The 14,560-nt window shown below is 37.2% G+C and overlaps 1 protein-coding gene across 8 annotated transcripts in view; it reads left to right on the top strand.

The window, feature by feature from the left end:
• The window catches only part of ADGRB3 (adhesion G protein-coupled receptor B3), a 468,139-nt gene that overhangs the window by 358,548 nt on the left and 95,031 nt on the right, over positions 1-14,560 (top strand). For all 8 annotated transcript variants that reach the window (XM_057418854.1, XM_057418850.1, XM_057418851.1 and 5 more), the window contains 3 exons: positions 7,561-7,687; positions 9,350-9,453; positions 12,735-12,837. In XM_057418854.1, coding sequence (XP_057274837.1) covers positions 7,561-7,687; positions 9,350-9,453; positions 12,735-12,837 — 334 coding nt within the window. The remainder of the gene's footprint in view (positions 1-7,560; positions 7,688-9,349; positions 9,454-12,734; positions 12,838-14,560) is intronic.

The following is a 14,560-nucleotide window of genomic DNA, read 5'->3' as shown; positions in this document are numbered from 1 at the left end:
AATGTGGCCTTTACTTGGCAGTGAATTGACTGCTACATAAACCATGCACAGCACCAGTACTATAGTTCTTTTGTCCAATAGTTCAGTCCTCAAAGCCTGGAGGAAGTTTATCCTCAAAGCCTGGAGAATTTATCCTCAAAACACAGCACTGCACCAGCTACCACGAAGGAGAAACATGACTGCTACTGCTGAACCCAGGACAAATGGTTAGAAAATTTGCCCAGGACAGGACAGATTTACTCAAGGTGAGGTTTCGTCTGTGTTCGCATCTTTTCAAGAACAATGATCAAATCTCCAGACTATAGGGCATTTTGGAATAAGGAAGCTTCTTTAATTCCCTCTGTTCACTGTTACTCTCATTCTGACATGTTATAATTACATTTATTGTCTGAAAGGGGAAGACTGCTCACTTTTGCAACCTGTAGTTAAAGTTTTCACTGAAGAGAAGATATCCAAACAAAAATGTTACGCATCAGTCACTACAAACCCTCTGTCACTTCAAACTGGTTCATTACTGTGTCTCACCTCAGTCAAGAGCCAACAGCAAGCTCTATGCCTTTGTCTTGTTGGGGTATTTCTATCAATCAAATGTGTTTTTAATGTGCAGTGTGATAATCAATATAAGATTTGGTACAGATTCAGCCAGGGTGCACGCTGACTCACCAAAGAAAATAGGGAGATAAGCATTACTATTATTGAAGCAGTTGTTAATTGGCCAGTCATGTGCACAATATAACCTCTGATCTAATGAAAAGATGTGTCTAAGGAAGAAGAAAAATACTTATTTTAATTAAGAGGGATGGTCAGATTATCTCCCAAATAAGAAAAAAAAAATCAATGCGTTTGAGGAAAACCGGATTAGATCTGTTTAGGCTCCTGGGGAGGACTTACAAAAGAGGATTGATTATAAAAAACAAGCGTCTAACACAAGGAAAAGGACATAACCTGAGGCCTAATGTATACAGGAAATAGAACTCTTTATAAACTGACTGTTTAGGAAATCTTGCAGAATAACAGCTGGATAAAAAAGGGAGATAGATACTGCTGACGTAATCCCCATGTCAGTAGAGCAAATGTCAGTTTTATTTCTTTTTTTGTTTGTCATATAAACATTTGTAACTGTTTCCTATTTTCTCATTTGTTCATTTGTTTGCTTGTTTTATCTCAGCCTGCCTTCCATTAAGTTTGTTTACAAAGTATAAGCAGACAGAAAAAAATCTTGACTTCTTCCTTTCCAATTGGACACTGAGACAAATTAGTTCCAGTTGTCATAGCTCCACAACATGTTCTTCAGATAACCCACAGGTAACAGAGTTGTAGGATACACAGCAGGATTGTGTAGGAGCAGTGGGTGGTATCACAAGAAACAGGGAAGGAGAGGGTGAAAACCAGGAGGGTTCTTAGTTATGCAGCTAACATGAAGGCACATGTAAGAAACCTGAGGCTTCAGAGAATGTGTAACACGTTTGAATGCTCAGTCTGCTGAATAAGTATTACTGAGTAGAGCAGGAACTAGAATGCAGGTACCATTCCCTGTCTTCCTGCAGTATGGCTACTGAATGCCTGCTTTGCTTCATCTTCTGGCCAAGTGCAGCGTTCTTTTCACTAAGCACCTGCTTCAACAAGAAGTGTGGAGAGTACTCTCACACCAGGATATACTGTAGTCTGGTATTAGGTCAACTGCTGCAAATGTCTATGCATTCAACACCTTTCATGGAAAGAAGGAAATTGAACTCACCTCTTCTATCTCACAGCCACTGAGTTGTTAGATAAAAGGGGGAGTCTCAGCTGGCCATCTTCAAGGTGAACTTAACTTCGGATTTTGAAAGGTAGCTTGTAACATCTAGCTCTAAGCAAACTCAGGTCTCTTATGCATCACCAGCACAACAAACAGCATTTCAGTACCTGACCACTTAACATGTTTGCTTCTGCCATTCTCATTTTGTGACTTAACTTTCTACATTATGGTTGGCATCTCTGGAGCCTAATTCAAAGCATTTTCCAAGGAGGCTGGTCATGTACTGTTTTTAACATTATCTGTCCATTCAGTCTAGAATAGCACAGGATGTTGTAGCAGTAACAGTGATGGAAGCCCGGCATCTGTTCTTCCCCTCATCAATTCCCATTCACACTTGTTCCTTTCTCTGCTGGTCATACCTGGCCTTGAAACTTGAACTAATGATACTACGCTTTACTGCTAATCTTGTCATTTGGAAGAAACATTAATGATAGCTACAACCCTGATCCAGGTTTTGACATTCTTAATTTCCAAGATAAACTTCTGAGCCTATAATCTTTTCCAGCCCCTGGCAGTATACAATTTACAAGGATCCTTTTTGCTAGGAGTCCCTGTGAATTAGTACAGTGTGAAGTATTTTATAGGCTGACCATTGGCAAAACACTACATGACAATCTTTTCTTAGATCATCATAAATCTACATAAATATTGATAGTCTGAATAAACAAATATGAATGATTTTACTGATTTTGTGAAATGAAAGCTAATAAAGTATGTTTTGAACTTTCTTTTTTCCTGATATCTGATAATGTTAATCTATAAAATTAACTTGCTTAAAACAAAGCAATTTTATCCATATACAAAATGCTACTAAAGTCACTACTGCAAACTTTGAGAATATACATTTTAATGTAGCAAGTGTCACTATGACTTTACCCCAAGAAACCAAATATGTCATATAGCCACTTAGACGAAGAGCCAATCTCTTAAATATAACCACAGTTAAGTAATGCATGCTTGCAAAATGTGACATGATCCTTGTTCCAATCATTTATATCTCCCTTTTACAGAACAAACTTAGCAAAATTTTATTGAAATGAAAGAAAAAAAATAAAGTATAGGCTGATAATAAATGAGAACTCATCAGGAAGGAAGGGAGACAACAAATCACTGTAGAATTTGTAGTAGAGTTGACCAGTTTGCTTCAATTATTATTCTTATAAAAGTGAGAAATATCCCTCTCTTACTTCCTGCAGTTTCTAGGAAATCATCATCTTGGTACAAGATATCCTGGAAAGGAAGCATGTCTTCTTGTCTGCTTCTTTCATTCTGTAGGCCCATGGGGAAAGAAGTCATAGTTCTCACAAATCCTCAGCACAAATTTTGGCAGAAGTACATAGGAGTTACTCCTGGGTGTTACTGCTTTCACTGAGAGTATCTAGAGTGACAAACAGAAATGACGCTGTGGAAAGTGTCTGCTTTCCCTCATTTTTTTTGATGCACCAATACTCATCCTCTTAGGAGATTTTTCTGTATAATCTTGGGAAAGAACGGAGAATACACTTGTTCAAATGTCTATCCATTAGGATTTTTAAAATACGGAAATGGAGTTGAATGACTGTAGTTTTCCTGGTGTTGTTCAGAAACGTAAATGGATCCTGTAACTCAGATAAAGGTAAGTTTGCTTTATTGCAGTAGTACAGAGCATCAGTAATCAAGAACTATGCAGTAGGAGGCAGGAAACTCCTAGCATTTGTCTCATCCTGGTTTTATCTTATCATTCCATTAGAATTTCTTTCTTTTCCTTTTACACTTTGCTACACCTGCATTATACTAATGACAGGGTGACTGTTTATTACAGTACAGTTTATGCACACTGTGCACCAGATCATGCCCTAAACTGTTTAGACAGGAAAGTTATAAATAATAATAAAATATTCCCCCAAGTATCAATACTCACTTCCATAGCTCCCTTTTTGATGAATCATTTGTAGTCATATAGTAGTCAAACTGATAACCAATGCAACTTTTGATCTTCTTTGGATCTTCTCAGACCTTTCTATGAGTTGTACATTATTGGAAAGTTAATGCAACAATGTATGCATATATCTACAATGGCTCTGTTATAAAACCTACTTTTTGCGGTTTAATATCTCATCTGGTTTAAATCACATTGGAATGAAACTTGGTTTCCAGCCAGGACACACATTTATTTTACAAAAATATTATTCAACTAGGATTTTTGTTTTTATATAAAGATCAGCAAGAAAATTAATTTTTCAAAAATTTCTACTTTCTTTTCCAAAAAAAAATAAATACACAAGTATGTCATTGAGCAAAAAGAAACAATTCAATGTCTGAATTAGAAAAGGTGCCTTATTCTTTAGGAAAATGAACTCTTCGTAGTATTCTGGTTGGGGATCCAATTGCAAGATATTCATCATCCAGCTTTTTCTTCTGATACCACAGAAATTCAGACATCCTTTTGAGGACATTTGCAGTATTTTAGACATGTAGTCATAAGGCAGTTATTTTTGTCCATTCTATTTCTTTTCATTTCCATGATTTCATGCATTAGTTTTTCTAAATTGTGTGAGAGGAAAAAAATCCCTAAGTCATAATGACATAATATTAATCATATTAACAATTTCAAGGAAAACAATACCTTGTTAAACTACAGTTTCATGTGTGACATTATTAAGAAAAATGTGTTTGCCTTGCATCTACCTTTTCTTTGTGCTGGGGTGGTTTTTTTGTCTTTTTCTTTTTTTTTTTCTTTTTCCTTGCTTTAGGGAAAAGATGTGGAGATAAACCAGATGTTGCCATATACTGCTGGTGGAGATAAGATTGATCTCACTAGAAATTGTGCATACTAAAAGTTAGGTCATGTCTCAGACAGATGGACATGCACAATGTAAAGGAGACTCCTGCAGTTCCCTATGGCTTCCCTGGGATTTTAGGTCCAGGTGCAAAGAAGTAAGCAGGTGTTAGAAGGACTTTATCATCAGTAACAGGCCAGCCAGCACATCTGAACAGGCACAGTGTTGTACATAATCTGCTAGCCATAAGGGCCATGAGCTTCATTCCTATCTTTTGCTAGGTTAAAACATTCTTATGTCTGTATTTTCCACATTCTTCTCATTATTATATTTCATGCTCTACTGAGAATGGAGTTGGCACGCCAAAGACTGTCCCAAAGGAAAACCAGCACCTAACTGAACAATGGCAACAAAAAGTATAATGCACATACCCAAGAAGTAGGGAGAATTAAACTTATCTCAGGAGAAATACAATTTCCTAACTTCTGTGTACTTTGCTGATATTAAATGATTAAATAACAACTTCTTACTATTATTTATGTAACTTACTGGATGAAAAGGTTTCCTATCCTACTTCAAGCACAAATATCAATCGTCAAAAAAATTACTAAATTAAGCTAACGTCATATATGTATACCTAAAATGTCAGCTCTTTGTTCATGATTATCAAAACTGAGGCTTGGATCACTAGTTGCCAGTATGGAAAAAAAAAAACAAAACCATTCAGTAGTGTTGTTAACTTCCTTTTTCGCTGTCTCACAGGATATCCCTAAAAAAAAAAAATTAAAAATATCTTGCATTAAAAAAAAATCTTCCAAATAGACTAGTAAGGTGGACAGTGTAAGATATGAAGTCCTTTTACTAAGTTAGTGGTTTTGATAACAATGTCATAGCTGATTTTTATTCACCAATATGTTAAAGCAGAAAAAACAATGCTATTAGTAAGATATATGTATTACTAATTTTAACAAAATATGCCAATCGTAAGTGCAAACCATGTCATGAGACCCAGAAAAATACTGCAAACTAAGGGAAGCACAGTTGTTAGTATACTAAGTGTGGCTTGATCACCAGTCTGTATCAGATTGGCAGTTATGTCTGTGAATGAATTCTTTATTCTACAAAAATGCTCCCTATCTTAAAAACTACATTTTCATTTCAATACCTGTGAGAGTCATATCATTGCTTTCAGTAGTGAGCATCACTTATATGTCATGCAATATTACATAATACATTACTAAAGAGTAAAAAGTACATTATTTTTTCTATATCATACATGATTAAAATACTTTTCTGTACATCATTTGGCCATCATTCTTATTGCACAGTATGTTCCCAATTCTTGTTTAAAACTAAGAATTTTACATTAAACTCTGAAATGGTTTCAAGAAGACATTCCAGCATTCCTCTAACTGTAAGTCTGCTCTGAGGAGACAACACTTGCAGGTAAATGTAGAGCTAAGGGGGGTTTGGTGCTTACAGCTCATTGGCCATATATCTATGGCCCAAATTACATCCTACTTGGGGTTAGTATAACAAATTGCCTTTGCATGTGGGCCCTGGAATATAGAATCACTCACAAAGATGGGTTGTCAAAGCAGAAGAGGTGAAACAATGGTGATCACAGGGACTGGAAATTATTATTCCCCCACCTTGTTTCTTCCACCTTCGATTTTCTTTTTTTCAAGTTGTTTAGTGACCTGAGGTGAAATGGGAAGGAATTGACAGCTCACATGCTGCTGCTGGCAGCAGAGTTGCTGCAGTTGCTTCCTGGACATGAAAGGAGGGGAAAAAAGAAGAAAGAAACCCAATTGTTGTTCTCTAAACATAACATATGCACAGGCAGTAGCTTTACTGTAGTTAAAGCCAACCCCTTTTTCCTGTAGAAATGATTTTCCCCCCACTGCAGTTCAGGAAAAAGGGGAGATGCTTTTTGTCTCTCCCTCTCCCTCTCCTTGCCTCCACAAAGAAAACGTGGGTTGATACCATTTTTATTGTTCTGCTGGGGTGGGTTTCAGACCTCGCATTAGCATACTGAATGTCTAATTGAATTCGGGGGCTGTGTTAATCATCTTGTTTTGTTTAGGGGCGGTTGGTGAAAGGTGCCAGGAAACGATCACTTTGGCTTGGGGTTAGCGTGGTGCTGCCACCCCAAGAAAAAGAAATCGAGAAGGGGGAGGGAGCTAGGGAGAGGCGAGTTGACTGAGTGATGTCTGAGGGCGAACTCGTGTGTCTCTTTGGTGATGTTGTGTGCTGCTGTACTGAAATCCACCCCTCTGCTGGAGCTAAAGCAAGAGTTGGAGGCATCTGATGTTGCCGTTTCCAGGGTGAAATTTCTAAGGCTTAAAAACAACAACTGAAAAAAAATCATCAAAAAAAAAATCCTCAGCAAATAAAGCCATCAGAACTGAAGAGCCGGCATCTCCGTGTCCAATTGGCATCACCCCGACAGACGTTTGAGAACCATATGCCTTTAACCTAGCCACACACACGAGGGGTGAAATGAAGAAAAAAAAATATAGAAAAAAGGTAAAAAATAAACTACAACTACCCACCATCACGTCTTCCAGAAAAGGGACAGAAACAGAGCCGGTAGGAAAAGGGGAAAAAAGAGAGAGAGATAGAGAGAGAGAAAAAAGCCTCCTCCTCTTCCCCCGATGAGTTTTTCGCAGTGCTCTGGTGAAGCTCGGAGGTGGCTGGCAGCGCAGGGGGCGGCTGCTGCCGCGGCTGGCGGGGCTCCGCGCAGCGCAGCGCGCCGGACCGTCAGCACCGCCGCGCCGGACAGCTCTACGCGCTGCTCCAAGCGGCCGGCTCCTCGCCCGGCCGCGCTGCGCCGCGCCGCGCCGCTGGGGCCGGTCCTGCCCCACAACAAGTACCTCTGTGCTGTCCGGGAACTACACTACACTCTCCTCTCGGTGTAACTGCATTGTCTCCTCCTCACGGAATTGGCCGTCAGGCGTAATTATCCCCATTCCTCCCCCCCTCCCCTTCTCTCCTTTGCAGGAACGACTCTTTGGGAACCTGGTCCACCCAGGGATGTAAAACTGTGCTTACCGATGCATCCCATACGAAATGCTTATGTGATCGTCTCTCTACCTTCGCCATTTTGGCTCAGCAACCTAGAGAAATAGTAAGTAACAAAGAGAAGGGGGGGGGGGGGGGGGAAATCCGGTTTTAATGCAAAAGGCAATAGCGAGGGGACTGCTTGGGGGAGGGGGAGAGGCTGGTCGAGCTTTCCTCTCAGGTATATTTCAGCCGTTGCACTGAGGAATTGTTTAATATTGCAGGTAGGCAAATGTTGGTCTCCTGGTGTCTACAGTGTCTCAGAGAAATGAATTCCAGATTCTAACTAAATCCTGATGAAATTTGCATGTTCTCAAACTCTGCATTTTTCAGAGAAAGCCTCCTAATTGTGATGCAAATGTGTTGAAAACTTTTGTATTGAACAATTATCAACTTAACAAGCTTTTTAAAGGTTGCAAGCCTTTCCAGGAGAATGTGCAGGGCTTCATTATTGCTCTTGGTAGGAAAACCCTAGATACTGTAGTTAAACAGATTGCAGATCTGCATTGGACATTTTCAGCACAGATTTTCTATGTAGTCTGTTGATATGATGTAAGGGAAATAATCAAGTTTTCACGAGAAAGAGGGAACATCAAGTGTATGAGCAGACACTCCCAATATTATTGAATGTGCAAATAGCCAAAAAGCAAGTATTTGTGAAGTTATCCTGCTAAGGCAGAATTTATTTTTCCTGGGTTTGGAAGTGTATGATCAGACTCTTTAACAGCAAAGTAGATCAGTTTGGAACAACGTGTTTGAAATAAAACATTACTTTCTGCCTGAGATCTGGCCTAGAAGTACATCAGTCTTATCTCCTCTGCGGGTGACAAAAGATGTCTTGATAAATGTAATTTACAATACATCCATGAGGCTTTAAAAAGCATTTTGGTAAACCAGGCACAGTATCCTTTCAAACTTTTAGATCTATTTTTTTTTTGTATTAGTAAATACCATGACTATTTCAGAACACAAGCATATACACATATGGAGCAAAAACCTCACCTGATTTCTAATGATAATAGTTTAATTTACAGTAGGGAAAGCTAGTTGGTTTTCAAGGTCATTTATTTTCATATTTTATTAAAACACTAAGAACAAATGAAATAAATCTAAATTTGTGGTTTCTTTTACGGAAGGCTTATGATATTGTTGCCATAGATATCTTGCCATTCCTTCTAGACAGTCAGAGGCCCAAGGAAATTAAGTGTGTGAGAATAGTGGATTAAAGTCAAAGTTATTAAAAGTCAGAAAGTTTGATAATCCTGCAACAAGCATGAATCAAATTCTGGGACAGATTACTGGATGATCTTTAATATATAAAGTGAAACTGCGCTGCTTGTTCAATACACATTTCTAAGTATTGCTGGTTTTCATGAGAAAGATACCTTTTAATTAATTTTAACTAGGGAATAGTTTAAACTTGTGCTAATGTCATGTCTCCTATTATATTATAATATTCATTCTTCATTTTTCAAAATATCATGCAGGTGTTATAAGGCATTTTAAAGCTCAGAGGCCTCTGAGGAATGTACCAGTAATTAAACAGATCTCAGAGTATGGATCAGTTTTGGAATTCAGCTGATTTCTGCTGAATAAGTAGTATTACTAAAACTCTCTGTGACAGCCATGGGTGCTTTTATAATTTTGCTTTTGTTGCTTTTTTCTTTTGATTTGTTATTTTAATTGCTGGAGGATGTTTTTTCTTCCTGTTGTCTGTTGTAACCTACAGATCATGGAATCATCTGGTACACCCTCAGTGACCTTAATAGTAGGCAGTGGTCTTTCATGCTTGGCCTTGATCACCCTAGCAGTTGTCTATGCAGCTCTATGGAGGTATGTAATGGATTGACAAAGCTGAACATGTGTACATAGCTATATTTAGTTGAACTGCAATTTAAAGAGAGCATTAAATGCAACATTTGCTATTATCTGGGAAAGAAAAACAAAAAAGCAAAACGTAGTACATGTTTTGATGCCTAAATTTGTTGATGTGACTGATAAGTTTTACTTTCCTGGCCTACTGGTGATGCTATAGCCTACTCTTTCCCCTGCTCAGTATAAATGTAATCGCTCTTTCAGTGAGGTCTTCATAGTGCTAGTAAACAATTTACAGGATTATTCTATATGATATATTTCATGTGAGGCTTCTGGCCTATGCCTTTGTCTGCTTTTCCTCCATTTACATTTTAAACAAAAACTTCTGTGTGCTAAAAATGACATATCAAAGTGCCACATAAGATATCACAGATTTAGGGAGGTTTAGTTAGCTGGTTTTGTGTTTGTCCACTTCAGTTATGAGTTTCAATGAAGACAATAAAATTAAAGTAGTCTCAAGTAGTGTAGTGGTACATTCCCGTAACAGTCTTTCTTTCCATCTTAAGTTTACTATATTAAAATATTATATTGACTGAAAAGTGCAGTAGATATTTATGGAGTAAATTTGAGAAGCGATGTCTTAATGTAGAAGAAACAGAAAATGAAGAGGAAGAGTGACATAAAATAGTAAATATTTTTTGAAAGTGAGCATGGGTTCTCGTTTCATCTTTTTTTTTCCATAATTAAAGAAAAATAGGTTTATACGGAAGTAAGAAGAAACACAGCAGAAAAAATAGTATTTTTTAGAGTAATGTAAAATCAGATAGAATTTTGCTTTTAGAAGCCGCTCGATAATTTTACACCCTTTTCCCCTTCACTCACTTATGTAGCCACGGAGACTCACAGGATTAGATATATATATTATAAATATAGAATATCTAGTTACATAAGTTATAATAAAGAGTTTACAAATTATGAGTTCTTGACTGTAACAAAACTGAGAATGAGAGAGTATTTCAGGATATAATACCCATCTGAAGAATTATACCATTATGTTTGCACTCCCCGATATATTTATCACTTGGATGGAAATACTGTCATGCTCAGTGGGGCTGGTCTTCTCTGTTATTTAAATCAGATATAAGGAAGAAATTTTTTATGGTGAGAATGGTGAGGCACAGGCACAGGTTGCCCCGAGAAGCTGTGGTTGCCTCATCTCTGGTAGTGTCCAAGGCTGGGTTGGATGGGGCTTGGAGCAACCTGGTCTAGTGAAAAGTATCCTCACCCATTGCAGGGGAGGTTGGAACTAGATGATTTTTAAGGTCCCTTCCAACCAAAACCATTCTGTGATTCTGTGATTCTATGATTATGGTAACTTCCAAGCAGAGAAAAAAGGTAGTGTGATGTGTTATGGACCTAGTGTGGGCTCTGCATCCCACTGAAGATAACTCATACAGATCACAGTGAGGTATTTTGCAAATATTATGACAACTGAGTGGCCTGTCATTTGAATAATTAAAATTTGTCTCCAACATATTTCTCGAGAGCACATAGTAACCAATTACAGAGAAAAGATAGACACTGAAACTTATATGTGTATATACTTGTTTTTATAAATCATGGGGTAGGGAGAAATTTGGTATTTTGACCCTACGTCTTTATTTATATTTTGGAGCCCCACCTTCCCTTTTAATGGCAGGGACTGTTTAGAAGTGATACGAGGTAGAGGTCTGAAGAAGGCCTGTGCAAGCATTCTTTGATGGCTGATTGATTTGAACCCCCCAACTGAAAATTCAAACTGAAAGACAAATTTAATATCAGTCAAATACTTATTTTCCCTTCCCTTCTTTTCTGTTCCCTTCACCAGCAGAAAACTGGAATAAAAACTAAAACCTTCCTAGCCTAAGTCAAAGCTATGAGCTCCTCCTTGCACAGTATTTACTCAACCACTAAGATCCTTTCTACTCCATAAATGCACATGACTGGGAACTGGCCCAGCTGAATCAGTAGTTAACAAGTTAGAAAGTAGCAGCATACTGACAGTGTAGACAAAGGCACCAGACTTTCTTCATTTGTCTGCAAACACATAGAACTAGCCTTAATAACATGGGTATATTTTAAGCAAAAATGCATATTGTGGTATCAGGGTTGTTCTGTCTTAACTAAAAAAATGTAATGCTGTATTTCTTAATTGATTGTTACCTGGGCAAGAGGACTACAATTCATTTCATGTCCAAAGCTCAGCATTCCTTGTGGGTTCAGGACCCCTTGTTAAGACCTCCTCAGTGTCAGCTATGGGGATACAGCTCAGGAGGAGACAGCGATATTAAATAAGCTCCAGTGAGAAGCATATGGCATAGGTCATATAACATATGACACAGTCTTCAGTGGAACTAAGCACCCTCAACTTTAATTTGCTTTTGTAGTCAACATTTATTCTTTTAGCAACTATGAAAATCAAGTCAGTAAGGTACCTCACTTGAAACCGTAATCATTCTCTTTCTGTCCCGTAGCATATAGAAGACTATACATACATAAAAATGAGAATATCTGCATCTTGTAAGGGAATAGGTGATAAGAGTATTTGACTTTTTCATCCTAAACATATTTGTAAAATGTACATGATAAGTTTGCAAGACAGACTATGTGATGCTCACTGCTGTAATTGAATCTTTCTGCACAAACTTAACCATTTTTGGTGTTAGGACTTATGAAGATAAAGATATTATGGTATCACTGTTTTTTCATACAAATTATTCTATAAAGGTTGTGGAACTTCAAGATGAATGCTACCACTATCCCAATAACATGTTTAAAAATGCAGTGCCGTAGTATCATCAACCAATCTGCATCTTATTTATGCATCATGCACCAGATGATCTGTTTATGTAAATTACCATATTTTTGCTGAAGTTAGTTAGTGGTATATACCAGCTATGAATATTCCTGGGGATGAGCAGAGAGCATAAGAAGTTCCTGACATGAATGTATGCAAGTCCATTATTATCAGTATGATGTCAGAACAGTGTTGCCAACCGGCTTTAAACGAAGCATTGATAGATTATTTTTTTAGTATACAAGGTACTAAGAGGGAATTGCAGAATATCTATCAAAATATCATAGTTCCAATGTTTGTAATATGATAGCTCCCTGGTACTCTTTTGGAACACTTGAAAGGGAGTGTCTACTTTTCAGAGTGTCTATGATATTTAATACAAGAACTGCATCAAAGCTTTTTATGATTTACTAGTTGTTTCCCTTTTAGAAAAGTTGTTCCCTCTTTTTGTTTATTTGAACAGGTACATCAGATCTGAGAGGTCAATAATTTTAATCAATTTCTGCCTGTCTATTATCTCATCAAATATCCTTATCCTGGTTGGACAAACTCAGACACATAATAAGGTATGAGAATAGATTATATTAAATTTGCACTTAAATATTAATATGTTTGATTTGTGATTAACTTAAAATATTTACATCTATTTAGTCCTGTACTCACAGGATTTTGCATTTTTGGTAAAATATTAACAGACAAGGAAAAATATTTAGCATCTCTCATAATCTCTTTTTCTCCTCCAAAAATCACTCTTGGTATTGTTCCTGCTGGATAAGCTGTGTTCTCTGTGGTAGACTTGTATATTTTATGACTAAATTTCAAAGCAAAAAAGTTCAAAGACTCAACATCAAAAGGACAAATTCTGGTTCATTATAATAGTTGTAATAGGGTTGTGCTACGGTGTTTTTGTCTTTCTATTAGCTCACTGGTACTCGAAAGGCAAGTAGAAATTGCTTAGAAGTCAGAGTACTACTCTTGAAAATGCACAGAAACAGACATCATAACAAGCTGTAGAACATTTAAATGTCTGACTGATGTAGTTATAAGAAAGTGATAACCCTGCATACCTTACTTAGTAATATATTGCTGATTTATTACTAAGGTTTTCTCAGACTCTTTCTGAACATAGTAGTTATATGTCCCTCTCCTATAGAGCAGGGCTGTGTTTTGAGGCATCACCTAGTGCCTAGTGATGCTAGGCAACTTTCAGAAGTGATAATAAGTGGTTTCTTAAAATTAACTATACATACATGACAGCCTGGATTAGAAAATAGGGTGTAATTTGTGAATAGGGCAGTGTGCGCTAGAATGCTGTTAAGTTTTGGAGTGAGCAAGTATCTGTAAAGTAATTTCTTACCCCACTGTGTTAAACTACTTAATGCACTGCTCATCTTAATTTTTCTAGTATCTAGTGAAATACGTTCATCATCTGCTATAGGATAACTAGTGTTTCTACAACACACCTACAATTAAACATTTGTCTTTTCAAACAAATACTTAGAAAATTAGCTGCCAGAAGTCTCGTAAATTCAACAGAAATCACATAGCTGAACTTTGTAAAACATACTCCATAGTAATTTCCATATAATTTAACAGAACTATTAAAATTAAGATATTAACGTGCTTAAAAGTTTTGAATGCATGTAGAGGTACCAGGGAACAAAATACACATTTGCAGAAGAAACCCACATGACTCACAGATTTTATTCAGGGGAAAAAAGTCAGAAATGCAGAAGCAACTTCAGACTGCCAGAGTGCAGAAGCATTAAGCCTCTCTAGAATTTCAGCACTAACATGAATAGTAATATATACTATTTTATTATGTATTTCAGGAAAAAATATGATTCAGTAGCTGAAAGTTCCTATATATGTTGCCACTGTGGAGTCAGGGTTTGAGGGCATCAGAACAACTGAGTTTGATAATATGATCCCTGGGCATGCTGGCAGCCATTCTCTGATGACTCAGGGAACTCTGAACAAAAACACACCTTAATCCAGTTCCTTTCTTTTATTCTTAATCTCTTTGAGCTCCCTCACTTCTGCTTTCTGAACTCCAGAAGGTAGAGATATTATACTGACTTATTTCTGAGCCATCAGATCCTAAAAATGTAAGTATTCAGAGGAAACAATTGAAAAAAAAACCAACACATCACTAAGTTTACATTTTGAATGTAAGGCCTAAAAGATCACTCTCAAATACCACTTTCTACTACACTCATCTTGTTTTTGAGTCTGCATCTTGCTTTTGGTACATGTACCACCTGGGAGTACCTTTAGTTGATCAAAGGC

The sequence above is a fragment of the Pezoporus wallicus genome, unplaced genomic scaffold (genome assembly GCF_028554395.1).
Source record: "Pezoporus wallicus isolate ANWC-B61680 ecotype Strahan unplaced genomic scaffold, APGP_CSIRO_Pwel_v1 contig_4901, whole genome shotgun sequence".
NCBI lineage: Eukaryota > Metazoa > Chordata > Aves > Psittaciformes > Psittacidae > Pezoporus > Pezoporus wallicus.
This window is presented reverse-complemented; position numbering and strand designations above follow the sequence as displayed.